Source organism: Delphinus delphis, chromosome 1 (assembly GCF_949987515.2).
Source record: "Delphinus delphis chromosome 1, mDelDel1.2, whole genome shotgun sequence".
NCBI lineage: Eukaryota > Metazoa > Chordata > Mammalia > Artiodactyla > Delphinidae > Delphinus > Delphinus delphis.
The window spans coordinates 12,935,479-12,963,309 of NC_082683.1; the positions used below are offsets into that span (position 1 = coordinate 12,935,479).

At 54.4% G+C, this 27,831-nt stretch overlaps 1 protein-coding gene across 3 annotated transcripts; it reads right to left on the reverse strand.

Annotated features, from left to right (window-relative positions):
* Positions 1-400: 400 nt before the first annotated feature.
* RCC2 (regulator of chromosome condensation 2) lies at positions 401-26,293 on the reverse strand. Of its 3 annotated transcripts, none has more exons than XM_060015301.1 (13): positions 26,204-26,293; positions 24,786-25,071; positions 19,126-19,219; positions 15,993-16,136; positions 13,301-13,432; positions 12,844-12,932; positions 11,388-11,502; positions 9,127-9,293; positions 7,067-7,247; positions 6,666-6,771; positions 5,733-5,805; positions 3,601-3,678; positions 401-2,839 (listed from the first exon to the last, which is right to left on the reverse strand). In XM_060015301.1, exons 2-13 carry the CDS (start codon positions 25,062-25,064, stop codon positions 2,735-2,737), a joined length of 1,563 nt encoding a protein of 520 aa, XP_059871284.1. In that variant the 5' UTR covers positions 25,065-25,071; positions 26,204-26,293; the 3' UTR covers positions 401-2,734. The 3 variants fall into 3 exon arrangements, with proteins under 3 accessions (XP_059871284.1, XP_059871277.1, XP_059871293.1); XM_060015294.1 differs by having other exon boundaries at positions 26,100-26,224; XM_060015310.1 differs by lacking the exon at positions 26,204-26,293 and having other exon boundaries at positions 24,786-25,283.
* Between the last annotated feature and the right edge of the window lie 1,538 nt (positions 26,294-27,831).

Sequence of the window (27,831 nt, forward strand, 5' to 3'; positions counted from 1 at the left end):
GCGCTGAAGTGACAACAGGGCTCCCTTATGAGGAGTGGGTGGAGGAGGGTGGGGAAGGCACACGTTGTACAGCCCTCTTCAGGCGCTTTCCGCGTCTCCTCCTCTCAAAGCCCCAGGAATAGGACACACGATGAATATGAAAAACTCCACGTTTTGAGTTGGGCCAATGGGGTGCTGAAGCGTCCCTGAGGGTCACACATTTCCAGGAACAGAGCCGGGAGCTCCACTCACCTCCCAACCCCAGCAGGGCTCAAGCCTAGAAGCTAAAACGACCCGCGCTTCCCCGGGGCCCAGAGTGGGAGCCCGGGCCGGGGCAGGAAGGGCTCACGCAAGAAGCCGTTCCGTGTTCTTACGTTCATTCCGCTGAAAAAGAAGTGCAGAAGCCAAAACAGAGTAAACAATGATGTCGTTTATTTAAAATGTTTACTCCAAGAAATATATATATAAAAAAAGACAATTACAGCACTAAACCAGGCACCTTCGACCAAATCACAACCTCTCCTTGGACTCTCCCCTTCGCGCTAAGCCGTCCAGTCTACCTTCCTGAGCTGGAAGACACGTCTGGAGCCCGAAGGATCAGCGCACCCCAGCCCCGCTGCTGTGTCCCTTCCTCTAGGAGCGCAGGACCGTCTCCCCCCACTCATTGTTCTAAAGGATTTTCCCCCTTAGGAAGTTCATTTTAAAATTCTAAGCCCCAAGGAGTGATCGTGGGAGAACAGGGCAGTCTCCACGTGGAAAGGACATCCCTTTCCTGCTCCAGTCCCTGGCAGGGGGCCCGAGAGCGGGCTGGCGGTGGGTTTCAGATGAGTCCACTTGAAGATTGAAGCCCCACTTGGCCAAGGGCAGCTCCTGCAAAGGCCAGGACCCAGGCTACTGCTCCCTTGACCCTCTAGTTGACTGCACAACCCAAGGGAGGCTGCACGGGTACAAGGAGCACGTGCGCCGAAGCCCATTCCAGGAAAGAGGTCTGTCAGGAAACCGAGGGGTTCTATGCAGGGAAGCTTGAGTCAGCAGTGGTAGTTGGGGGGTGATTTGGACAAATCAGGTTAGTTTAGCAGAAGCTCTGAAGTTGCAGAAGCTTCTCCCCTGGACTATAAACACAGGACAGTTGAGACGAGCACAAAGTCAGACTAAATCTTAGAAAGAGGCAGGCCGGCCTCCTCCCGCAAGGCCTTGGGACTGGCCAGGACAGATACCGTTACACGCCCTGCGAAGGCATAAGCCACCGCCCCGAGCGACAGGGCAGGGGGGACGAGTAGGGAAAGAAGCAACAACGACTAGATCATTTTTGGCATTTTAACATGGAGACAAAAGTGGTAACAATAGCAAAGCAAAAAATAATAATAAAAAAGACCAATATTTAACTTTCCCATCACCCAAGTCTCACGCTGAAGTTCTATCCCCGTTTCCCCATAAGCACCACTGAACTAAAAAATCTATTTTAAAGCACCCAAACCAGTCCAGACCCTCTCGAAACCAAGAGCCCCAGCCAGAGCTGTCGCCTCTCTTGGGTCCAAGCGAGAGGAGGGTTCCGGGAAAGGCACCTCATAACTCACGCAGCGCGACGCCGGGGACGGGTTCGGGCACAGGGCACTTGGCGGGGAGCCGGGGTGGCAGTCACAGCCTCTGTGCTGACACGCAGGGAAGGGGACTTCTTCCGTGATCCCAACTATTTGGTTACACAGCCAAGCAAACGTGACTAGAGAGCTGGGTTAGCGGAACAGGAACCCGGGCCTCAGAAACAGACCGGGCCCCTTCCAGCAGGATCCAGCGGGGGGAAGGGGTTCGGAATAAAGACAGAAGCACAAAGGCGATAAAGGCTGGTACACAAAGGGCTGATCCTTCTTTGCAAGGACTCCAGAATGCACTTTTTACTGCTGGCTGGTCAATCTCTAATAGCGAGTGCTGGCGAGGCGGCCCCGGCTCAGAGGAGCCTTCGAGCCGCATCTGGAACCACGTACACTGTCCCCACACCTGCCCACCCCCGCAAGTCCCCACTGGTTCCACCATCACCTGCTTTTCATTTGGACTTCTTTTACAGCTAAAGCAGATATAAATGGCTACACACAGATCCCCCACCAGGGGGGAAAACGGCAGATTCTAATAATGTCGCGGCCAAAAGGCGGCGGGGGGCTTAGAAGCAGCCAAGGGGAGAAGCAGAACACACACGGCCTGAGCCGGGCTAGAAGGAGAAGCAGGAGAGAAGCGACCCAGATGCTTCCGAGCACACGGGCGCCATCTTGGATGGAGACTGACCACCAGGGACGGTCGTTGCCTAGATGCTGCCGGCTCCTGCAAGGGACACTGTTTTCTGAGCGTGTGGCGACTCCTCTCCCAGGTAGCACCCGCTGGGCTCACCATGCTAATCACAACCGGGAAGGGGTGTTTTTGACAAGTGTATGTAGGAGAGGGGGGTAAAAAAGGAAAACTTAAAAAAAAAAAACAAACCTAGATTGCTCAAAGTTTCTGCCTCTTTTGTAGGAATGGTAAGTCAACTATGAGCAAATATTTTAATTAATCATTAAGAGGGAAAAAAAAAAACACTTTGGAAAGCATACAGGAAAGGTAGTTGACGTTGAATCACTTATAAAAACGGAACCTCAGGGAGTCTTAACAAAAATGCACCTTCGGTCAACTTTTGCTTTTGAAAATTCCTCGTGTGACTTCCCGTCCCAGTGCACGTGGAAATGACAGCTGCCGCGAGAGGTGTGGAGCTGGAGAGGCTCCGGGAGCATCAGAGGGTCCGGGGGTTGTACTCTGGTAGTTTCTTGATCTTCTCCTTCTCCGTCTCACTTTCGTCTCTCGCTATCACCAAGGAGTGTGAGTAACCCATGGCAACCTGGGGGACAAACCAGCGCTGGGTGTGCTTCGGCTAGGCAGAGTTTGGAGCCGACAAGCCCAATGCAGACGACGGGACACAGGGAAGCTGGGCTCGCCAACGGGGGTCAGTACAGAGGTCAAAACACAGGCATCCTGAAAGGCTCAGAAAAGCCCTCTGCTGAGGACCACCAGTGTCAACGTGACCTGCCACCAATGCCCTGCTAGCCTGCCTTCTGGGCGGCCCCGGGAGACAAGGTGGAAGGAGGCCCCCCAGGCAGCGTTTGGATGCCGACTGCCTGCAGAGGCTGCGGGGACTCAGGACCGTGCTCCCTGTTCCCTGCGCCTCTCTGGACCACAGCCCTGCCTTGTGCAAGGGCACAAGCCCCACGTGCGTATCGGTGACAAGGGCTGGCAGCCTGGTGAGAGGCCTCGCCCCACCAGCTGCCCACAGCCTAACGGTGCATAGAGTCTTGGGTGAAGGTACCAAGCTGACGTGAGTGATACACTCGGCCTGGAGCAAACCTGCTGTGGCTGGACTCTGGCCGGTGTCCCTCAGGCTGACAGCAGCCGCGGGGCCTAGCCGGCCCACCTCTGTGCCTTCCCCGTCGCCCAGCAGAAAACGCTAGCACGGGGCACAGGAAAGCTACACAAGGAGATGTCAGATGCGGCTCAAGCGGGCTGCAAAGAGCAGAAGCAGGAAGAGGCACGATGCAACTCTGCTCTTTTCTCTCTGCTCCCGCGGCTGCCCCCCGCCCCCCGGGCCCAGGGCTCCTCACTCACCTGCTCCGTGAAGATGCCGTCGAGCGTCTTCACCTCCTGAGCTGCAGTGGAAGACTTGGGCTTGTGATCCCCATAGCCCTGGTGAGGCAAACAGAGGGATGCTCACAGAACCCGGGTCACTAACGCCAGTCAGAAAGAGGGAACCTCACCATGTGGCTGGACCTCCCACGGGCCCGGAAGCCTCTGTGGCCGAGCCCCGCCGTCTCAGACCCAAAGCCAGGCCCGGGCAGCAACAAGAATCCACAGGTGCCAGCAGGTGACCGGTTCCTAACCCCAGGCCCGAGACGCTAAGACGTGAGCTATAGGGGTTTATGTGATGAGGACACCTTTTAGGGAGAGTCACAGGTCAGATGACACCATGGCGAGGGCAGGAAGAAATGGCAACTGCGCCCCTTCAGGCCCACCAGGTCACAAGGAGTGCTGGCTGTCCCCATCCCCACCTGTGTCCATGATCAGCAATGACTCCAGGACACCGGAGATGGAAGGGACGGTCAAGGACTGCTTGGGGTGGGGGTGGGGGTTCTGTCACGTGCTGTGGTGTGAAGATGGGCGATTTCAAGGTGGACAGGTCCCTCAGCTCAGCTCAAAGAGGGGCCCACACGGCAGATGAGCTTCAGCTGCCACCCGCCAAGTGCCACGCCAACTCCTCACACGAGAGGCTGCCCCCCAAGTCCCCCTCGTTCCCCTCTAGTCTCCAAATCGATACTCAGAGTCTATTTCTGATGGGCCCTAGGAACATCTGTCCTTCTCTAAGAACAACCCGTAAAAACTGGGCAAGGGGGCTTCCCTCATGGCGCAGTGGTTAAGAATCCACCTGCCAAGGCAGGGGACACGGGTTCGAGCCCTGGTGTGGGAAGATCCCACACGCCGCAGAGCAACTAAGCCCGTGCGCCACAAATACTGAGCCTGCGCTCTAGAGCCTGCGAGCCACAACTACTGAGCTCGCGCACCACAACTACTGAAGACCTCACACCTAGAGCCTGTGCTCCGCAACAAGAGAAGCCACCGCAATGAGAAGCCCCTGTACCACAACAAAGAGTAGCCCCTGCTCGCCGCAACTAGAGAAAGCCCGCGTGCAGCAACAAAGACTCAACGCAGCCAAAAATAAAATAAACAAATAAATTAAAAAAAAAAAAAAACTGGGCCAGGTTCTCAGTCTCTTTCAAGCTTCCACATATGGGGCCACCTCTGAAGGGCCCCCCAGCGTGTGCGGCACATGGGGCCCCCTCTGAAGCCACCAGACTGAAAGCGGGCACACAGCTCCGAGGAAAAGGCATGTTCAGGCCACCAGCCCTGGAGATGGCGCAGGGGGTCAAGAAGCACCCGCCTCCTTCCATCACCCCATCAGCTCCTACCCATGAGAGCAGAAGGAAGGGAAAATAGGCCGAGTTCCCAGCAGGAAATAAAAGAGCCAGGCTGACGATCAAATTGCAGGTAGAACAGGTAGACCGTCAGGATGAGCTCCATAGCCCGGCTGTTCTTGATGAAGACGTTAAAAGTTAAGGACTCACCACGCCCCAGAAAGCTAAGAATCAGACGTTTGGTTGAGGAGGCCAACGGTGTGGGGGAATCCGAGGGCCATGGGTTCTAGTCACTCAAGTGACTGAGATTAAAAGCAGGAACACAGACAAACTTATTTGGGAAAAATAAGAGAAGAATGTCCCCAAAAGGCCTAAGAGGCTGGAAACCAGAAAGATTCAATGCATGGTCACAACTGACCCCACCCGTTTAAAAGGACAAGCTGCTCCTGTCGATTGAAACTCTCCTGGGGAGAGGGAAGAGAAACCATCCTCTTTCCTACTGACGTCATCCCACAATGACGGTTTACAAAACATGAGGGGAAATGGGATCTGAAACTTCCCCATTTCAACTTAACAATGTGGACAGAAAGAACTTTCACAATTATTTGATGAGCAAACTCATTAAACCTCAAGTGATCTAAACATTAGGGAATATCGCAGACCTTCAAGCAACAAGGAAACACACACACACACACACACACACACACACACACACACACGCGCAAGCGAGCGCACACACGCACGCACGCACACACTCTCCTCCTGCGAGTTTTCAGGGGTGGTTCAGGGAACCCAGAGAGGGCTCTGCCTCCGCCAGGTGGACCAGCTTACCAGCTCCCCAAAGGTCGGCGACGGGCCCCAGCTGATCGTGCTCTCGTCCGCGGCCACGATGATGCTGCTCTTCCTGCAAACGGGCAGAGGCTGTCACCGCCGGGGGCGGCAGCCCAGCGCTGCACCTCACCCACCCAGCAGCCCAGGGCACTTCCCATGGGCTCCCTTCAGGGTGTGACCTACTAGCATTAAAATCAAGCTGGGCCCACTAAAAACTCCATTCCAAACAACACAGCACGGGGCCAATGGGCTGCTTCTGAAGCCCAAATGCTGTCCCGCGCAGGCCCAAACTGCAGAAGCCCTTAGAGCCAGGAGCCTCGGGGCCCCAGATCTCCCCGCCCCACCCCACTCGGGCTCTAGGGCTCTTGGGGTGGGGGGGGGTCACTTTTAGATGAATAAACACACTGGGAAAAGGAGAAGAGAACAAATCAGGATGAAGTGAGAGTCTATTCCAAAGGGGGCGGAACTTGCCAGACAACTTGGGCGGGGCTAGAGGTTTCAGATTAAAACCACAGCGAACCCCCAACAACTACACTGTCATCTCCCCAAAACCCGGCAGGTGATGAACATTATAAAACTCCTCATCAAGAAGTGCTACAGAGTTCAACAGGTGTCCTCAAAATAAACGGAAAATCACTGACTTGAGGATACTTTCTTGGTCCCACTGTGTCACAGTAACTAAAATTTCCTAACTAAATATGATTTGAACCTGCAATACGAACAGAGCACACCAAGCCTTCGAAGAACGAAACCCTCAGAAGCAGCAAAGCGAGTCACCTGTTCTAAGACCTCCCAACCCCTCTTGCCCCAAGCACAGTCCCTCCCCTTCCTGACTCTAGAATTTGGTGCGCCCTATGCCCCATGGGAAGAGTGGAGCCCTCAAGGGACAAGGCGCCTCCTGGGTGTGTCCAACCGGGAGACACAGCCACGTACCCACAAGCCAGGCTCCGGATTCTCCAGCCGCAGAGGTCCTGCACGGCCTTCGGGTACATGGTGGACTCCCGGGACGTGTTTGTGGCCCCCCAGAAAAACAGACCACCTGGGAAAGACAAACGCGTCTCCATTGTCATCATCATCTCAAGAGCTGGATCCTCATCTCAGCAACATCAAAGGAGAAAGGGAAGAGGACTGGGACCCGCCAGGCACGGCGCTTGGCACCGGTGACCACAAGCGGCTCTGTCCAAAGAATCCAGGAGGTCGATGAAGTCAAGGTCCCTGGTCTTGAATAGGGCAAAGGTCACGGGACTCCCCACCAGAGCACACAGCCAGGGAGGGAAACCCATGACTTGGCCCTGGATGCCTTCTTCCCGAGGCCCGGACGGGGAAGCACTGACCCACTTCGCTGACGGCAAAGGAGCAGGTGTAGCCAGCGTAGATCTGGGACGCCCCGCGTCCAGGGAAGTCGAACAGCTTCACCAGGCGGGGAACCATCTCGTCCTTCTGCTCGGCGTGGCCCAGCCGGCCGTAGCCACCGAAGCCCCAGGAGAAGACGCGCTTCTGGGAGTCCAGGACCAGCTGCAGGAGAGAGAAAATGCAGCGCTGGGACAGGGGACAAGCGGGGTGGCTGCTGTTCTGAGAGCCTGTGGCCAGGGCTAAGGGCAAAGGGCAGAAACACCCAAGATGACCCACACCGGCCTCTGACAGAGGAGGCACCAGCAGCGGGTCCACATGGCGAGGATGTTTTCCCGGCCAGGGACACCATTTTCCATCCCTAACAAATTATTATTATTAAAGCCACAAGTCTTCCCCTTTCCCTCATCAGAAACACAAGGGTGATGTCTCCAGAGCAGGCCACTGCACTCCACTTCCTATTTCAATCCTGACTAGACTGCAGACAGAGCCCAGAGGAAAAGCCCCGCCCACCTTGGATTCTCCTTCAGGCAGGTTCACACAGGTGACCTCCACCTGGCCACAGGTGCAGTGTGCACGGTGACATGTCAACAATTTAAAGTCCATCTTCTTACATGCACCCTTATGTTCACTGCAGCACTATTTACAATAGGCAAGACATGGAAACAACCTAAATGTCCATGGAAAGATGAATGGATAAAGAAAATGTGGCACATATACACAATGGAATACTACTCAGCCATGAAGAAAACCAAAATAATGCCATTTGCAGCAACATGGATGGACCCAGAGTGTATCATACTAAGTGAAGTAAGTCAGAAAGAGAAAGACCATATGATATCGCTTATATGTGGAATGTAAAATGTGACACAAATGAACTTACTTACGAAACAGACTCACAGACACAGAGAACAAACTTATGGTTACCAAAGGGGAAGCAGGGAGGGGATAAATTAGGAGTCTGAGATTAGCAGATACACACTACTATATAGAAAATAGATAACCATCAAGGCCCTAGCATATAGCACAGGGAACTACATTCAATATCCTGTAACAAATCATAATGGAAAAGAATATGAAAGAGAATACGTATAACTGAATCACTTTTGCTGTACACCAGAAACTAACACAACATTGTAAATCAACTATACTTCAATTAAAAAAATAAAAAATTAAAAAATAAATAAAATTTTTTTTAAATCCATCTTCTTTTCTTCACAGCATCCCTGATGTCTCATGTTTGAATCATGTGAATGTACAACTTATTAACATGATTTGACACCAGGGGCCTAAGTAAGATCTATTTCTCCTGACTACGCTGTACAAGGGAGAATCAGTCGTTGGACCTGAAGGGACTGAAAGCTCCCAGTCCTGAGGTCACCCAGCCAGTCGCCTGCACACAGGAGACCGACCTGCCTCTGAACTCTCAGCCCCGGCCCTGCTCCTTCAAGCGAGACGAGAACCAAGTCTGACTCTCAGGCATTTTCAGGCAAAATAACCACAGGAACGCAACTAAGATAAAAAGACGAACATATAGGGACTCCGCTGGCAGTCCAGTGGTTAAGACTTCCACTGCGGCGGGCACGGGTTCAATCCCTGGTCGGGGAACTAAGATCCCACATGCCGAGCGGCCAAGAAAAAAAAAAAAGATGCACATACAAAATTTTATTGCCGTTTATCTAGATTGACCTTTAAGGAAAGGAAACACCCTTAATGACTGAGTCTGTTCAACACCCCGTCTGAGATACTGTCTATCGACCTGGAAGAACATCCATGATGTTCTATTAGACAAAAGACAAAAGCAGAAACACTCTTACTGCATGATCCCAACCCAAAGCGTCTGCACGTTCAGCTACATCTGTGGACGCCACGGAGAAGCTGTCAGGGGAGAATGACGCCCCGGGACAACTGAGGGTGGGAAGCCCTTGAGGAGGGCGGGATGTCGAGGGGGCCAGGGTCAGTTCCTGGCTTTGCAAAGCCAAGGGTCTCCACTGACGTGACACCCTGGAAGCCAGAAGAAAGGCCAGAAACGCTCAAGCCTTACCGTGTGGTTAGCGCCGCAGGCCACATCCCGTACCACCACGTTCGGGACCGGCAGGATCTGGCCGTCTTTCGTCTTCTCGATGAAGATCGCCACTCGCCGGGGCACCAGCTCGCAGTCGTACTCTATCCGCTGCGCCCGGGCAATGAACTTGCCATCCGAGTTGTGTCCTGCAGCGACCACAGGGCCGGCCGTCAGCAGCGGCCATAGCACAGAGCACCTGCCCAGCCAGGCTGGGCAGGTCCTCGTGGGGACTCCTGTCAACCAAGGTAGCGTCCTCCAACCTGAGGCGCGACCCAACTTGTGGGGCATAGAATCGGTGCTGTGGGTTGAAACCAGTTTTTTCCTTTTTTTGAAAAATGAATAGAACAGAGTAAGAAACACCCGAGGACACCATCTGTAACGAGGACTTCTGTGAAAATTCTTTGCGAGTGTACGTTTGGGCTGGGCTGTGGACAAAAAAGTGGGAAGCTCCAGATCCAAAGGAAGGGTCTTCTCTGTGCCCCACTTGGGGGCCTCAAGGAGCCCTGCACGGGCCGAGAACGGACAAAAAAGTTCAAGCCACTTTCCCAGGCTTGCTTTTTATTTTATTTTATTTTTTGCGGTACGCGGGCCTCTCACTGCTGTGGCCTCTCCCGTTGCGGAGCAGAGGCTCCGGACGCGCAGGCGCAGCGGCCATGGCTCACGGGCCCAGCCGCTCCGCGGCATGTGGGATCTTCCCGGACCGGGGCACGAACCCGTGTCCCCTGCATCGGCAGGCGGACTCTCAACCATTGCGCCACCAGGGAAGCCCCCCAGGCTTGCTTTTTTATGAATTACCAGTAACCTAATACATCATCATGGTCGTTAAAGCAGAGTTAAACGTACGTTTCTCGCCTCTGCCTTGCCTGACACGTCGTGGGAGCGAGCACGGGGGTGAGTGCACGCTGGGGATGCACCTTCCGAGGTCAAGTTCTAGTTCTGAAAAGGGATCTCTCTGGGTTTGGACAATCACACTGAAAACCGGTTTTAAAATAAACTGGGAAGATTAACTGACTCTGTAGATATAAATCAAGCCAACTTCTCAAAATACCTTTAAACAAGTGTAAACCAAGCAAATGAGATTCGGTATAAAGTGCTGCGATGGGGACTGGTTCATGGCAACTGCTCACTAAATGTTAGCTGTCATCCTCATTGCCAGGGGCATTTCATTTCCCTGAAGGAAAACCTACCTGCTGCGACCAGCTGCCTGTCTGCAGATCTGGGGCAGCCACAGACAGCAGGGGGGCTGCGCACGTTTCCGGAAGCAGACCAGAAACTTGCACGGAGACGGTCTCTCCAACAGTCTCTGGCAACTCCCTGGCAACCAAAGCTGAAATGTGCATGGGGCTGTTCTCTCTTATTCACTTCTGACTTAGGTATATTTAGTTTCACAAAGTCACTGTTCCCTAAAGTCTAAAGGCCAGCGAGATGCTCCTCGTTCTATTTATACTATCTTCCATCTGCCTGCTTTTAATGACGTGGAGACCCAGGCAACCCAGATCCAGGGGCTGCAGAGGATCCGGAGCAGCGTGAAACTCAGGAGCCAGCAGAGGGCGCCCACTCCTCACCTCCCACTTGGAAGGAGCTGGAAGGTGGGAAGACGCCAGAAAGGGAAAAAAAAAAACACTTCGGTGTCAGATGGGAAAAGAAAATGGAGACCTCGTAAAGTCAGGATGGAGAGTCATTTTCCACTCGCTGAGAACTGATGAGAACTACCTGCTGAGTTTTACTTTTCTACTCAATGAATAGTAAGTAAATTTCATCCCTTCTGTTTAGGGATGAAAATCCGGAAGACAATCCCACTTTTTCATGATATTGGGCTCTTCGTGTGTATACCTGAAATAATGGCTCAGGCCGAGGTTTTCAAAACAACCTTATTCTTGTATAATTTCCTCACTTTCAATGAAGGCAAATCTTTAAATATGAAAATGAATGAAGGTGGTTTGATTAAAAAAAAAAAGCTCTGATATCCTTTTATACAAAAATGAATTCCCAAATCAGAAAAAAAAACCTTTGTCAGACTCAAGCCCTGACTTTCATTAAGGCAAGTCACTGTCAGACTCCACAACCCCATGAATTACGACATGCTGGTCCACTAACCAGGACATCCACTTAATGGATCAAGGCTATTATCTGCGATCAATTACCCACATTTCTACCATGTGTGTGCAAGCCCCACACTGACTTCTGGTTCTAAACATACAGTTAGATTACAGAGCTTTTAAAAAATGTACTTTGCATACCCAGCTGACCATATTCAGGGCACCCAAAGGAATAGAGGTTTCCTTTGCAGTCCATTATCATACTGAATTCAGCCCCACAGGCCATTTTGGTAATTGGCTGCCCGTTGTACATTATCTGAAAAGAAAAGACAGCAGACTTTTAGACTTTTTTTTTTTTTTTAACGATTGATAAAGTCTCTACCTCCTCACAGGTTGGTGTGAAACAATTACTAGGCTACAAAGGACTTCTAATGGACCCAACAACGCTGGCAACAAAGCTTAGAATGTATGTAAAGAAATACGTCCCAGTATAGAGTCAGTTCAGACAAGCAAATCATGTCCCCGGGTCTTTGTAACCCTCAAAATGCACAGCGCTGTGCCTCACACATCCTGGTGCCCAGTGAATGCTGAATTCAACTGACTGGCGTGGGCACGAAGGTGTCAGAAAACAAAACTAATCACATGTAGTTCCCAAATCCCACTCTAGTCACTAGTTTTGATGTCACGCAACTTTAAAAAGAAAAGCTTTTATAAGCGTTATTGCCAACCAGTGAAATGAACTGTTTCACACTCTCTTGTACTACTGTTAAGAGCCGCTTGCTAATTAGCCTTAATTGAAGGTGTGAAGAAGAAATATAATGGTTCGAAATTAGGAACTTGGAAGACAGCAAAGGCCTTGAGTAATTTGGCTTGGGATTTGGAAACAAATCTGAGAAAGTGCTTAGAAGACTCGCTATTGCAAACTAATCGGTCTGGGAAAGCCAGACTGGAGGAACTGGAGGGCGTGAAGTACCGACATCCCGGGAAATCGCGGGGAAAGGCGATGAGACTGGGGAGGGGATGTTGAGTCCTGGGCTCTGTCCCCGCCCCGGCTCACTCTGGGAACCGTCACATTCCACTGCAGAGCAAATGGCTAACAAAACAGCAACACCTCGAAAATCCTCCAAACTATAGGTACGTTTGGCCGAGGTCAAGGTCTCTTTTTAAGACCAAGAAACCCAAGTCCCTTCCCTCGTCAGACACTCACTGTAGCATCCTGCTGCCTTATGTCAGTAGTTCACTTTTTAGGTATAAATCCCACGCCTCCAAATGACCCAAAGTTTCTCAGGAATGAGAGACGACCGACCTCCTATTTGTGTTCTAAGTACGTGGCCGGTGACTTGTTACAAAGTCAAAACTCAGAGTATTCTCAGATAAAGACCGATCACATCCATGTAACAATTCTCACTTTGGAATAGAACAGGCTGCAAACAGGCCTCTGGAACAAATTATTTCAGTCGGAATGAAAAACTGTTTCTAGAGATGTTCTTCACCGGTGAACATCTACTAACCCTGACCCACTCAAAGCATCGAGATCCTCCTTTTACAAGGGACCCAGTAACTCAAACAATGGAGAGGAATGTCTGATCTCACCCCAGAAAAGCCAACCCCAAAGCAACGAGAAACAAAGGCCCTGAAGGCGGAGGAGGGCGGGCACCTGTGCGGGGCTGGGCACGGCGTCCGTCTGGTTGCCGAGGCCCAGCTGCCCCATCTTGTTCTCCCCGAATGCAAACACGGAGCCCGTTTCTGGAAGGAAAGAACAACATTCATCACCAAAGGGAAAATAATGCTGAGTATTCAGAACTAGGCTTGGAATCAAAGGCTCTAAAATAATAAAAACAGCTCCTTTGCCAGGAAGAATGCAAGAGAGACAATTCTCCAAAACGGGGTGGGGCAGATACCTCAGAGCAGACCCACTCCCCAGCAGAGACCCTCCCGCTGCCCCAGCCACTGGTGCCCGTGGGCTAGGCTCCCGATGCCTCAAGCAGCTGTCCAGCGGTCTCCCTGGGCATCTTTCTGATCGTGACCATGGGTCACGGGGGCAGCCCCACCCCCTGCCCCAGGTGGACCATTTGGCCTCTGACCCCATTTTGAGGGAAGCGGCCCTTCCTTACCCGTCAAGGCCAAGGTGTGGTTCCGCCCACACGCCGCGGACACGATCACCTCGTGGCTGAGCCCCTCGATGAGTCTGGGGGCTTCAACTCTCTTGGTGTCGCCATGGCCCAGCTGGCCCTTCTCATTTCGCCCTGCGGGTCAGGAGCAGGATAGATAAAGCGGGGAGGAGGAGAGAGGGCGGCTGGAGCAGCTGCCGGGCGAGGCTGGGTCTCCCAGAAGGCGCCCTCCAAACCCACAAGCCCGGCTCCGCAGGCAATGCCAGCCTTTCAAGGTTGCCGGTGGGGTCGGGTGACTAGATGAGATACGCAGGGCTGTCCCCAGAGTCGCCTCGGCGTGCAGCTACCAGCCACCACCTCACCTGCTCTGACCCTCTTTTCTGGGCCAGTGGCTGGGACAGATCGGAGCACTTTCGCCAGCTCTCTGCCCCCGAGGGAAATGGAAGAAAACCAGGTTCAACCTGGATGGTACACACGAGCGGACGAGCGCTCAGGGAAGCTCACAGCTCTCACTTCTCACCACACCTGCCAGACGCCAATTCCTTCATTCGCTTCACTCCGAGGTATTTTAAGATGGTAACACCTGCCTCACAGGAGTCTGATTCCCTCAGCGCCCCAGGCGTCTACCATGGACCCTGTATTTCTCTCCTCTCTAAGCCCACCTCCCACAGACCAGCCTTCGCAGGACGCTTAGCCGCGTGAACCCCAGCGACGGCCAAAGGCCAAGACTGCTCTGAACACAGGCCCTCCCTGGCCACGGGCTGACCTCCACCTCCGGGGCTGTGCTGGCGTGGAATCGGGGGGTGCCGGAGGTCGAGACCTGCCAGGCCCTCTGCACCACAGTCCTGCCCCGACACAGCCCTGCAGCTCAAAGCAGGTGTGGAGAGCTGGGGGGCCGGAAGGCTGGCCCCCCTAAACCGTACTTAGTTTTCAACACGGGCTACAAGGGTTCCAAACTCAGCACCTCGGTGGGCCTCTCCCAGGTACCTCTAAGAGAAGAACCACACTTGTTACCGAACAATTCGGGAGATTTTATGGGGCCAGAAAGCCAGGCAATTCGGAAAGCCGGGGAGGTTTCCACATCCTTCCCCAACAATGAACTTTGACCTTGCAGTCATGAAAGAGGGGGAGCAGAGCCACAAAGATGAGCCTCAACTGTCCTGGACAGGGCTCGAGAAGGGGTGACCAGCCGCCGTTACTACAGGAAAACCGTCCTCGGGCTTTGATTATGGCGCTCCAGCAGGACAGGCGGACACCAGCTTCTAGTGGAAAGTGCCCAAGTTCACTGTGAAAGGCACGAACGAGGACCAGACGCGGTTTTTCGGCTCGAGAGGCCCAGGTGGTCAACGGGTGCAGACCCCGTGAATTCCGGGCCGCAGCACCGAGGCTCTCGGGCGCTGGACTGGGCCCTGAGCCTTCCAGGGACTCACTGTGGACTCATGACACTCCCACTGGCTCATCCCCCCTACAGCGGCGAGTCTGCTCATGGGACACGTCTTTGTTCTGGGGCAGGTCAGACGCACAGCTTTTAGAATCATTCCCTGCCCAGGGGGTCGGCAGAGGGGACGTTTTTAGAAGCAACACGAAAGTGACATTCAGTAGAGAGATCAGAAAGAGGACACCTGAAGTTGGGAACCCCGACGTAGGAGGCTGCGTTCAGGGTTGGCACAACGGGCAGAAGGGGGTTTTGGGGGAGGGACACAACCCTGCCCCAACTGGCAGCAAACGAAAATCGTGGCAATGTCAGCGTGTCACCAAGAAACTATGAAGTTTAAATTTGGGCCAGACACACTTGTTAGCTTTTTTTCAACAGAATTACAAAATTAGCAGAGTGCAGGGAAGACAACAGATGTTAATGTATTTGGACTTTGGTACAGCCACTCATGAAATTGCAAAAAAAAAAAAAAAAAAAAAAGGTTCAAACATCCCAAAATAAGAACGCAGTCTTATGGACCCAAAGCTAGCCAAAGGGCCAGAAACAAAGGGTGAGGACAAACGCCAACACCGCCTGCGGGAAGAAGAGCCCAGGAGGCAGCAGAGGGCGTGGGGGAAACTGAGCCCCAGCCGGGACCTGTGTGAAGGCTCTGGACGAGGAAACAGGGCAGGCGGCGTGGAAGCACTCTGCAGGGGACCCTGAAAGGGAAGGGAGGCTAGAAGACAAGGACAGCGCCCCCCAGCACCCAGGCGAGGGAGTCCAGCGGCAGGGCAAGCAGATCACCTTGGAAAGAGCAAACTCAACTCTCTGGGGCGATGGAACAGGAAACAGAGGAACAGAGACTCGGGCTGGTGTCACCACGTGGCAGATGTCAAAGCTGGTGGCATTTAAAGTGGCAAGAACAGAGGTCTACGTCACACCGTGCTGTGTGCTGGGGGGACAGCACACCTAAAATAGGAATTCGATACTAGGCACACCCCGGTATCAGATCCAGAGTCAGTCAGAACGTTCGGGAAAAGGCTGCCTAAAGAAGAGGATTCAGAGAAATCGGGGCTTACGTACAGACCGAAACCTGGCAGAAGAGGGGAGGAAGCCATGTTTTCACGGGGCACAGACTAGCCGGGCATCAGGAAGGGAGGAAACGCACAGCAAGCAGCACAGCCCCGGAGGGCGGACGAGGGTCTCCCCTCCAGGGGATGGGGGACGGGAGCCCACCCGCGGGCCGGGCCACGGGTCTCGCCGCGTCCCCGTGGTACTTACCCCAGCTCCACAGCTTCCCTTCCGTGGTGATGAGGAGGCTGTGGGCGGCGCATGACCCCGACACCACCGTCCGTACCCGGACCCCCGAAAGGCACCCGTACCTGTGGGGCCCCCATAAGTTCTGACCGAGGTTGCGGTAGGCGGCTGCGAAGGCAAAGGGAACACACGTCAAACGGCCGCAGAGCCCCGGTGGGTGCCGAGAGCTGCCCCAGTGTCACCAGCCAGAGGGCCGCCCCCCACTCCCCACGTAAAGCCCACCCTCGGGGGCTCCCGGGGCAGCGCACCAGCGGTGTGGACCCGCCGGTGGCCGTCTGCACCGACACCGCCCCACCTCCGTCTCTGGCCCGAACCCAGCTGCCCAACAGCCAGTGGCCGAGAAGCAGGTGCCACCGCCTCCACCCTGCAGCCCCGCTGGGCTGGGGGCCGACCCCGAAGAGCAGGGAGAAGACCCCCAGTCTCCCTCACCCTCCCGGCCCTCTACTGGGGGTGGGGAGGGGCTGGGGGCCTGCAGCCACGAGGCTCCCTTGGGGGCCAAGCCCGAGCCTGCACCCCATCTTTCTCAGGAGTCCCACCATGCTGGCCGAGTCATGACCCCTAGCTCCGCCCGCGTATCTGCTCCCCCGGAAGGCCCTTTCCTGCCCCCTGCCTCTGTTCTTCACCCCTCAGGTCAAACACCCCCTGCTCTGGGAAGCCTTCCTTGCCCGCATCCCCCTTTCAACTCGTTGCTTTCTGGACCCCAGCGCCCTGTGAATCCTGTCACAGCACTTATCCTACTGAGTTCCCGTGCCTCCCACCCCGAGGGCCAGGGCCTCCCCGTGCCTGGGGCAGGGCACTGGGAAGCGTTCGCGGGCATGGGGGGCGGGGGGAGACAGCCGCCTCCATCACACCCCCCCCTTCACCTTGTTAGTGGACAGGGCGTGGCCGATCTGGGGCTTAATTTCCTCAACTTGGGGCTCTCAAGGACAGAAAAACGAGCCCATTTTTAGGTCCGTGGTGACTATTATGAAATGCTAGCTGCTGCCGAAATCAACCGTGTCAGACTGACCTGGATGCTGGAACGGATTGAGAGGTCAACTTCTCCATCAAGTACCTGGCTCCACGCGAGAAACTCTGTAGAACTGTTCCCGTCCGTCCCCACCCTGCCCGCACCCCACCAGCAGAGGGTGCCGGGTACGGCCTCTCATTGAACTACCTGGGGCGGGTCAGGCAAGAGAGGGAAGTTCCCTACCATGACTCAGGGCACCCCTGAGCTTCTCCACCCGAAGACGCTCCTCTACCACTGAAAGGTGAAAGAAGACCCAGCAATTTCCTGGGAAAGAGCAAACCAGAAACGACAGCCTTCACACCTATGCTAACGTCTGCTCATCATGGTGGCATGACTGCCGTGTGCCATGCCTGTGGACAACACGCAGTGCCAGGAGACGCCACGGGACACCAAGGCTGACCCAGAGTGGCTAAGCGGACCCCTCACAGCTGAGTGGATGGTCTGATCTGCCAAAGCATCTTCCCTGCATGAGCTCCACGAATGTCAGTGCCCAAGATGTCATCAGCTCATGAGAGGCAGGGATTCTCGGGGCCTCCCAAGGAACCTTCTTCAGAGGGATCCTAGTCATACGAAATGCAGAGCAGCAGTCCCGGGCCACTCGGCCTGGCTGGAGGTTGTTAATGCCCAGGGCCTGGTCCTGGTCAGAGGTGGAGCACAAAATCACTGTGTTATCTTGAAAACGAAGGGGGCTGCTGACTTTATGAGATCCAGTGACGCGTACCCAAGAGCCGATGGGCTCTCGGAAGGAAGGCAGCTTCGAGAATGGGACGGACTGGGAAAAGCGAGGGCGGGAGGGGAAATCCTTCTTCCCTTCATGTTTGGCACCCGTGGGAAAACAAATTCTCCCTCCCTTCCCGTTACGTCTACTGGCTAGTTCACAGAGAGCCGAAAGACACTGCAAGACTTTAAAATTTTTGTTTAATTACATAAAACTTCATTCAGAGGGAGAAACATCTGGGAAGCAAAGGTGGGCCTCGGAGAAGACAAAAAGGCACTCTTCAAATGAGCCCAAGTGGGGCAAAATTCCTGCAACTAGAGGCGGCCCCGCTCTGCCATGGGTTCCCCTCTGGAATCTATTTCCCGCTTGGGGCCTGCGTGTCTCTAATTGCAAGTGGGCCACTCATTTAAAGAACAGCTTGGAGAAACAATGCGACACCTGCGCCAGGGCTGGCAGGGAGACTGATGTTATCACGTCCCAGGAGAGGTTCCAGGTGACACCAGCCATCAGGCAGCTCAGGCTGAGAGCTTGGTCCTGAAGGCTGGGCACTTTTCCCAACAGGAAGAAAATGGCTCAAACCCATTTCTAACTCATCTGGACCCTGAGTGCCACTGAAACCCCGCCCGCTGTTTTCATGGATTAAGGTCATCTCCACTGCCCATCCTGAGGCCCCAGGGAGTGTCAGTGTGCAAATATTTGTTCACCGGGCAATGCCGGTAAGTACTTTGGGAATCTTTCCAAATGAAATCAAGAAGCCATAAAATATGGCAAAGTACCAGCCTTACTTCTCTTGGATGGGCCAGTATTCTCCTGAGAAAAGACACCAATTTTCTAAAAACACTTGGGGGCTAAGATACTTCTTAGGGCTTCCCTGCTTCCTCCACTCCAGACTGCTACTTGCTCTGTCAAACCAGTTCCCGCAACAACCTGGCAGTTTGCAAGGAAACGTGGACTCTTTTGAAATGTCTAACAAGTTCGCCATCTGACACGTGACAAATATCGAGGACATTCTGACATTCCACAGCACCAGCCTCTTCATCTTAATGAAAATAAGTGACATGAGAAGATGGGGAAAAAAGTGTCGAGGTTTATTTGAGGCTACTACTTATATTTTTCTGTTTAATCTCAATGGAATTTTCAAAAGCAGAGTTGTACCCAAGTGAGAGACTTGCCCAAGACGCGGGTTCAAATCCAGCCCCATCACTAGAGTGGCTGTGTGGCCCTGGGCAAATCGCTTGGCCTCTCTGAGCACTTCTGTAAAGAGAATACCTACCTGCAGACAGTCACCAGAATCACACTGGACACCTCGCACACAGGAAGCACTCAATCAATAGTAGCGTCTTCTATTCTTTAGAAATTGTTTCTCATACCTTGTTGCTTAGGCACTTCTTTTCGACCAATCAAGTCCCAGTTGGTTGCCCCAAAAATCAAAAGCTGCCCTTTGCACTTAGACCCTTCAAGTTTCTACAGAGACAAAGAGAGAGGGAGAAAGAATTAGCTTGTAATGCTGCTTCTAGCTTCCCAAATCTGTCCAACGACAGCAGGAAACAGAATAATTCATTGTTAACGCTGTCCCTCAGCGGTTCACACAGCGGACAGAGGGACACCTCGCCAGCCCCTTCCATACGTGGAATCCCGAACCTGCCCCGGCAGCTCATCGGTTAAGCCCAGGGTCTTTTTTATCCTTTGATTTCTCTTTAAAACATCTTTGGCAAAAGTCTACAAAAGAAGCCAAAAGCAATTCCTCCCCTCCGCTCTGCAGACTGCCTTGTACAGGTATTTGCAATAGGCCTGCTGTGTCACACAGGGAGTGAGCGTTAAAACCGCTGTCCTCAGGGCCAAGGCTGCATCTTCCCGCTGCAAGCACAGCATACCTCACATGGACCTGAAGGCTTTGGGGGCCCGGGGCATCTCTGCACAGCGATCCCATCGGTTGACTTTCCTATCCTCCCTGTGCACTGCCCTCGCTGCCAGGAGCCTTCCGCAGGGGGAAAACAGCAGAGCCCCGTGTTCATTCCTCCACTGGAGGGAGGAAGACCCACGTGGGGCTGGCGGATCAGATGGGGCAGCCTCCGATGGGCTCGTCCTCACTGCTGGCCGAGAGCCAGGGGACCGATGGCCAGTGGCCCCGCCAGTATACCTCAGTCCCCATCCTCCATCACTAGGGCCACACGCTCTCACTGTCACAGGGGGAGCATGTGCCACTTAAAAAGGCCACTGTCTGAGTCCGGGTGGCACTCGTTCTGTGCTCGGCCCTTCCCTTCGATTCTGAGATGCCCAGCACACTCTTTAAAGTCGACTGTTAGTCAAAGATCCACTTCTGAAGGCTCCACTTAGTTCCACACAGGCAAGGGAAGCAGTAACTTCCCGTTCTGCTTTCATCCTTTACATCATCAGCATCCCAGGACGTTAAAAGCAAAGGAGGAGTTTTCCTTCGGTTTACAGAAGCATTCTTGGAAGGCTTTGAGGAAAAAAAGGCCACACAGCTGCAAATCCAGTCATTCTAAGCCCTACACAGTGACTGCCCGGGCGGTACGTGCTGGCAGCCCAGTACCTGCATGTGTAAGAGGAACACATCCTTATGGGGGGCATTCCGTTTCTTAGGGAACTCTGGGCAACCCAAACCCGATGTCACGGGCACACCCTGCCCACCACCCGCCGGTCCTGTCATGCTCGCCCGCTCAGCCACGAGTACAGGGCTGGAGGCAGACGGTCCATCTACAGGGCGCACCCACGGTCAGCAATGCAAAGGGGCGACAAAGCAGCCAGGACTGGAGGATGACTTCGCCACACTTCAATTATTCAGAGAATGACCTTAATCGGGGTAGTCCAACCCCACAGCACCCAGACTCCAATTACTTGAATGGGAGCCGAGTTTCCCCTGGTTATCTCCCCTTCTTTGTTTAACTGGCGGGCCTGGCTGGAACATTCTACAGGTCTACTGCAGGAGACAAATAGCATCAGGGGATTGTCAAGTTCCCAGTGGAAGGAGCAGCCCTGGGTCTCTGCCCACAATACTGACTTGCTCTCCACTATTCCTCGGGTCTGCGTGGAGGGGCAGCAGAGACTCAGAATGGACCAAAGCACCGTGGGATGAGCTACCAGGCCAGATGGTGGGGAGAGGATTCCGGAAGAGCCGTGACCTCAGGCCAGGCTGCCCCCACCGGCCCCTAGGTGGGCAGATACGGCTAAACCACTCCACACCAAGGAGCGCTCAGCACTGCAACAGGTCGGCAGTGCTGCTGGCTGCCGCGGGACCTGCAGCTCTGCCAGAACTAGCTGCCATCACCCTGGGCACAAGCAGGGTCTCCTCTGTGGCCTGGAGATGCCAGCACCTGCACAAGGGGACAAGGGCTTATGTGTACTGGCCCATCGAGCCAGCTGAGCATTTATACAAAACCCCAAGCCTTCCGACACAAGGTGTTTGTGGGAAACGTTGATCAACACTGGTCAACTGTTTCCTCCAGTGACAGTGGTCCAAGGAGGGTGGTAAGCCGTACCTTAACTGTGTTTTTGTCATGGGCCTCATTTCCTCACACGTTAGATGTTATCATCTATATAACTCTTTGCTGTAGGCTGCTTATAATTCAATTCTTCCCTCCACCTTATATGAAATAAAAAATTCAAGTAAGGACCAGAACTCCTAACACCCACTTAAAAATCACAGCCATGGGCTTCCCTGGTGGTGCAGTGGTTAAGAATCCACCTGCCAGTGCAGGGGATACGGGTTCGAGCCCTGGTCCGGGAAGATCCCACGTGCCGCGGAGCAACTAAACCCGTGCACCACAACTACTGAGTCTGTGTTCTAGAGCCCGCGTGCCACAACTACTGAGCCCGCGAGCCACAACTACTGAAGCCCGTGCGCCTAGAGCCCGTGCTCTGCAACAAGAGAAGCTGCCGCAATGAGAAGCCCGCGCACCACAACAAAGAGTAGCCCCAGCTCGACACAACCAGAGAAAGCCCACATGCAGCAACGAAGACCCAACGCGGCCAAAAATGAATAAATAAATAAAAATTAAAAAAAAAAAAAATCACAGCCCATGTCCCTCTTTGTCACAGAGCTGAACCCGCCCACAGGTGGGAAAGACCCCGGATGCGGGGGGCTCCATCCAGAGGAACCCCAGGGACAGCTGCCAGGGCTGCAAGCACCAGAGGTTACAGGACCCTCCCTGGGCTTCACCGATGGGTCAAGAGATTGTTTTCTGGATGAAATCGGCAGACATACTGCCCATGTCTAAATATCATGTGGCAGAAAAGCTGGGAGAACAGTCGGCCAACAGGATGGGTGAATTTCGCTGGCCGGGACACACGCTCCGAGCTTCTTCAATCAACAAAATGGGGTTTCTGGCCCAAAGCGGTTTTTGAATCACTGCCCAAGCGCCAGGAGCACATATACGAGGCTGAGAGTCGATCTCTAACACGCATCCATTTAGAAGGCTGTCGCTCCCGGCGGAGGGAAGACCACTCAGAGAGAGGGCCGCAACGCCTACTCCCCAGTGGGCTATCAATAGCGACTAAGACAGGCTTCAAGCTCAGCTTTCAATTGTATTTATTTGGTCCTTTCAGACGGAACAGAGTTGTCTCAGGGCCCACAAAACCTGAGCAACCCAAAACTAGAAGAACTACAAAGACCTGGACAGCTTGTGACACTCACCTGTCTTCTAGGAGTCAGCCAAGGCTGCTCGCTTTACCGACAGGGTTACGAAGTTCACAGGGAATTCGGGCTGCATCAAACCTAGAGGGTCGTAAAATGCTCATCTGATACAACTACACGGAAACCTGAGGTCCTTGGAGAGAGCATTTTCCGAGACTGAAATCCTAAGAATGTTTTATAAAAATACACAGCTTTTCCTCAAGGCAACTCTGTCCCTCAACCATACAAGTACTTGGGGTTCATCTTTCACAAGCCCAACATCTGCCGCTTTGAGGTAACTGAAGGCAACACGGCTTCAGACAACTCCTGGCAGTTGCTCTCATACAAACCTCCTTCCAACAGCCCTGAACGGCAGCGAGGCTTGCGAAACTCTCAGTAAAAAGTCTCTTTCTGAAAAGAGCTGGGGACGGCCGCTGGCCTGTGGCAGCAGACAGGATTCTCAGGACTGCTTCCCAGGCGCTTCCCCTGGAGTCTAGGAACCCGGCACCAGGGATTCACCCAGGACTCGGGGCAATGCCCACCTAGGGCAAGGCATTGGGAACGCAATGGGACAGCCTGGGCCTGGCCTTGACCCTGGACCAACGGATGCTAAAAGTGAAAGTGACTTAAAGCTTGAGGTGTGCACTTTCCATGAAGCACAGAAGAGCATCATTCGTTGGACCCTCAGTCTCCTGATGGTGTGCTGGCCAGTCCACTGCACATGCTCTCTCTCCGTGACTACCTCCTTGGGTGAATCTCAGCATCACGGTAAGAATCTTTTACTTCCTGATAACAAAACTCATTACTCTAAAAGGTTGACTGGAAACACTCGAGAGGCAATGCAGCAGAGGCAGAGCCCAGCTGACCTTTCTTTTCAGTTCCCTCTTAACACCAGAATTGGAGGGAAAATGTCTGGAGTCCCGCACAGAAGATCACATTTGTTAAAGGAAAACAGTCCCTGCACTCCCTTTTCTCAATACTGTGGTCATGGCCATGACCCTGGTCCTGGCCTGGTCCCCAACCCCAGGTGACACGTTTCAGTGATACAGGCTCTCCTTAACATCACCCTCCTCCACCATCTAACACGTTGACCCTTTCCACTGAGATGGCAGTTACAAAGCCATCTCCACATGAACAATTTGCAGAGGCGTTAAGGATGACATCAGAAAAAAACCCTGAGCCCAATGGAAATCTAGCTCCATGTCATCTTGGGCTAGTCCCTTAGACTCTGTGCCCCAGTTTTCTCACCTATAAAGTGGACCTAGAAGTGCAATTATTTTTAACCATTTAAATACTGTCTGAACTCCCCCGGGGGAAATCACGCTGGTACGGACTGAGAAAAGGATCCCTCCAGACCGTGAGACTCTAGACCCTAAGTGCAAGTTCTTAACTCTTTTGGAGTCATCTGAGCATCTGGTGAAAGCTTTGACCCTAAACACATGTCCCACACTAAACCCGTGGGGTTTGAGCATCACTGAACCCACGTAACATCTCTTGCTCCGCAGGGTTTTGCAGGCATATGAATTGGTCACGATCTTAATTAAGATTTGAAGGCCCAACTCTAATGAACAAATTGAAGCCCACTCAGACCACGGGGGTGTGGGGGGGGGGGTGCTGCACCGAGCCCACACCAAGCGCTCGTTCCCTCAGACCACAAGTGACGAACAAAGCCCAAACACCTCTGGGGGTGTGGGGGCCCTTCCCGACCTCCAGGGGGAGGGCTCTCCGGAGCATGCGCCCTCGCACCCTGCCCCGGCGCCCGCCACCCCCGCCTCCCCGGCGGCGCGAGACGGCGCAGGACCGCACGGGGCATGCGCGGCTGCCGCCAAGCCCCGCCCCCCCGGAGCGCCGGAGCCGAGGCGGCGGGAACCTCAAAGCCCCGGCTTGAACCGCCGCTCCCGCAGCGCGCTGGCGGCCCCCTCCCCCGCGGTGCCGGGGCCGACCGGCGGCCAGAGGGGGCCAGGGGCGACCAAGGACACGCTGCGCCGCGCCCCGGGCCCGGTGCGCGCCTCCCCTCCTCCGGCCGGAGACAACTTGGAAAAGTCTCCCTTCCCGGGGCGGGAGGGGGAGGGGAGGCGGAGAGAGTCGGCTCGAGCGGCGCCGGGGGCGGGGCCATGACCCCCTCGCGCGGGCGGGCGCGGGCTCCGGGTGCCCCTCCCCCGGCGGGGGGCCCGGGGCGCGCGCCCCAACGGCCAACGGCCAACGGCCGCGCGGGTGGGCGGCGGCGGGGTCGGGTAGGCCCCGGCCCGCGCCCGCCCCGCGCCCTTTTGTTATGCGGTGGCGGCGGCGATGATTCAGCCCGCGGCCTGCGCCGGCCCCGCCGCCCCCGGTCAGGACGCGCGCGGTGACGTGCCGCGGCCCTTGCCCCCCGGCCCCCTGCCCCGGCCCCGCACTCACGACGCGCTCCTTGGTGTGCTCAGGCTCGGTGATGACCACGGCCGCGCCGCCCGCCTTGCCTGCCGCCGGCCGCGCCGCGCGCTTGCCCCCGCCGGGTGCCCCGTCGAGCTCCAGGCCGTCCTCGTCGCCGCTGCTACCGCCGCCGCTGCTGCTGCTGCAGCGCTCGGGCCGCTCGCGCTTCCTGCCGGCCGGGCCACCGCGCTTCCTGGGCCCGGCACGGGCCGTGCCGTTGCCCGAGCTCGGCTCCTCCCAGGCCGCCGCCGCCTTCTTCCTGGGCATGGTCGCGCTGGAGGAGACACGGGGCAGCGGCGCACAATGGACGGGTTATAAACTGCGCGGGGGGAGGGGAGCCAGCCGAGCCACCGGCCTCCACTTCCTCCCCTGCCCTCCCCAAAGTGGCGGCCGCGGGGTGGGCGGAGAGGGGGCGAGCCGGGAGGAAATCGCGCCTCTCCTGGGCCCCGGCGCGCCTCCTCCGGGGAATCCCGCACGGGAGCCCAGGTCCCCGACTGCAATCCTCTCAGGGAAAGAAAAAAATGGAGACCCCCCCCCCCCGGGCCCTTCCTCAAGTTAGGTTTGCCTACATCGCATCATAATTGCAGCCAGGTCCCCAAAAAGTAAAGGGAAAGAAAAAGGAAGTCTCTGATCCCCGAGGTTTTAATTAGAGAAGGCTTTGGGACACTTCAAAGACCCCCTTTTGGCACCTTGGTGAAGGAGCTACCCCCTCCGCGGCGGCCCCACCTGCTGCTTTTGTCTCCGCACCCCCGTCCCCAAGCCCACTCAAATGCAGTTCTCTCCACCCCCCGCCTGAGTCCCCAATTCCGCTCCAGCTTGGGGGTTCCGACCTCGGGGTCTAGCCGAATCCCTTAGGGTTGGCTGCCCCCCACAGAAGGGTGGGAGGGTGGTGGCGCAAATAGAGCCGGCCCCCGGCCCCAAACACCTGCTAGCACAGACACGAAAAATAAAAACTTTAATGGTGCCCGACACTCTTCCCGGCCCCTCCCCGAGCGTGCGGCTCAGCCGATCCTTCCGATCCCGGCTGCAAAGTGCCCGGCTCCGCCGCTACTTTCCCCCAGCGTCCCTGCCCCTTCGCCCTGTCTTTTTTTTTTTTTTTTTAAATTGATTTTGAACAATGGGATCTCTGTCTGTCTCCGATTAAACCACGTGGATCCGCCTTCCTTCCCCTTTTTATTCATTCAATTCCCCCAACCTCCCCCAGGTTTTTTTTCTTTTTTTTTTTACCTTTTCTCCTCTTTAAAAAAAAACTTTCCCAGACCCCGCAAACTGATCATTGTCGATTTCATTTTCAGCCCCTACCTGCGTGGAGTGATGAGAAACCGGAGAAAAAAGGAAGAGGAGAGACTAAAAGAACCGAAGGGCTTGTTTTCCCCCAGCCCAGACGAGGTCTCCAGCCCACTCACCAGATACACTTAAAATGTAAATACAAGCTTCCAGAACAAATGCTACAACACAAAACAGAAACACATGTGCTGCCGGGCGGCAAGCGAACGCGCGGCGGGGCAGGCGGCGCGGGTCCCGGGGCGCCCGCGCCCCCTGCCGGCCGGCGGACCCGGCGGCGGCCCGGCCCCCGCCCTCGCCCGCGGGGCAGCCCGGCCCACCGAAGCCTGCGCTGGGCGCCACGCCGCCAGCCTTCACTCCCCGGTCCTGCGCGTTTCGCAGGCGGCGCAGCACGTCCAGCGCGTCAGAGATTACTTTGAGGGTTAGGAGAGTGTTAGATTGTTTTTCCTGGGCATGTCTAGACAGGTCACCTGAGGACACTCGCTGGAAAATAGTTACTTCGCTCACGAATCCGCCAACAAGGGACGTGTCCTAATTGAGTGGAATGAAAGATGAATACAATTTGAATAATTTTCTCCTGTGCAGAGAGAAGCTGTTATTTTATTTGCCTATGGATGTGCCCCAGTATGTAGCAAGGTGCTGTTACACGGTAGAGTTACATACATAAAGGTTTGCTGTATTAGCGAATTAATTTGGAAGCCAAGGAGGCACTGGAGGCTAGTTCTAATGGAAATTTTTCATTTTTTTACAAATATTTACTGAGGCCTCAGTACATGCAAGACACACAGTGCTAGACGCTGAGGAAACAAAGCTAGAGAACAAGATTTGTGCCCTAGTGGAATGCACAGTCTAACGGTAAGACAGATAATTCAACAAGTAATTGCAAGTGTAAGTGATGGGGTTCAAGACATGCTACCCCAAATTATGCCACCTTGGCATATTGAATAAACTGAAGAAGTTTTGAGAAAACAGCAGAAGCAGGAAGGTCATTCTGACCTTCTTCCCCCAAAACAGTCATAAAACCCTCGGGTGAGAGGTGCCCTCCCTGTTCCAGGAGGACAGGGACAACCTTATCTCTGAAAACAAAGGGAAACCAAGAAGAATCCTGATAAACAAGGCTTGTTAAATTGCCCCCAGTCTACTACATGTAGCCTCAAGCTCCTTAACCTCTCCAAGTTCTCCAGACTGTCCAGGCTTCAGCAAAACTAGCAGAAAGATACACACATCTGTTTCTTTGGGTCTTCATTTCCTTATGAAGCCTCCTGTGTCATGTAAAACTTAGGTTAAAATAAATTTGTAGGCTTTTCTCCTGTTAATCTGTCTCCGTCAGCATAATTTTCAAACCCAGCCAGGGACCGGGTCAAGGAAAGCTTTTTTTCTCCCCTATATAAGCATTACAAAGTGATGCTTATGTAGGGCCATTATGGCAAGGGAATTCATCCTATTCTGGGGTCGGGGAAGGCATCCCTGTAGAAGAATCATCTGAGCTGAGTGACTGACAGGGTGGGTAAGACTCAACAGATGAACAGGGGTGAGAAGACTTCCGGGGCGGGTGGAGGGAGCTGTACACACAAAAGTCCAGGGGTCTTGACATGCCTCCTGGGAGAAGTGTCCCGTGGGGTTGAGAGAGAACAATATGGCTCGAGCTGGAGACGCAGGCCTGGTCTCCCCTTCTACATTATGACCTCAATATCACTTGGTCTCCTACCAAAGATTTTTACCGGCTTCCTTTTTCCTTAAGCATTCTGCA

Bases quoted from the DNA above. Each gene is read 5' to 3' on its own strand.
- RCC2 (XM_060015301.1), bottom strand. From the start codon at position 25,064: ATGCCCAGGAAGAAGGCGGCGGCGGCCTGGGAGGAGCCGAGCTCGGGC. The intron at 6,772-7,066 runs GTCAGTGCTTCC...TGTCTTTCCCAG, and splicing joins CTTTGCCGTCAGCGAAGTGG to GTGGTCTGTTTTTCTGGGGG. The intron at 5,806-6,665 runs GTACGTGGCTGT...GCCCGTTTGCAG, and splicing joins ATCCGGAGCCTGGCTTGTGG to GAAGAGCAGCATCATCGTGG.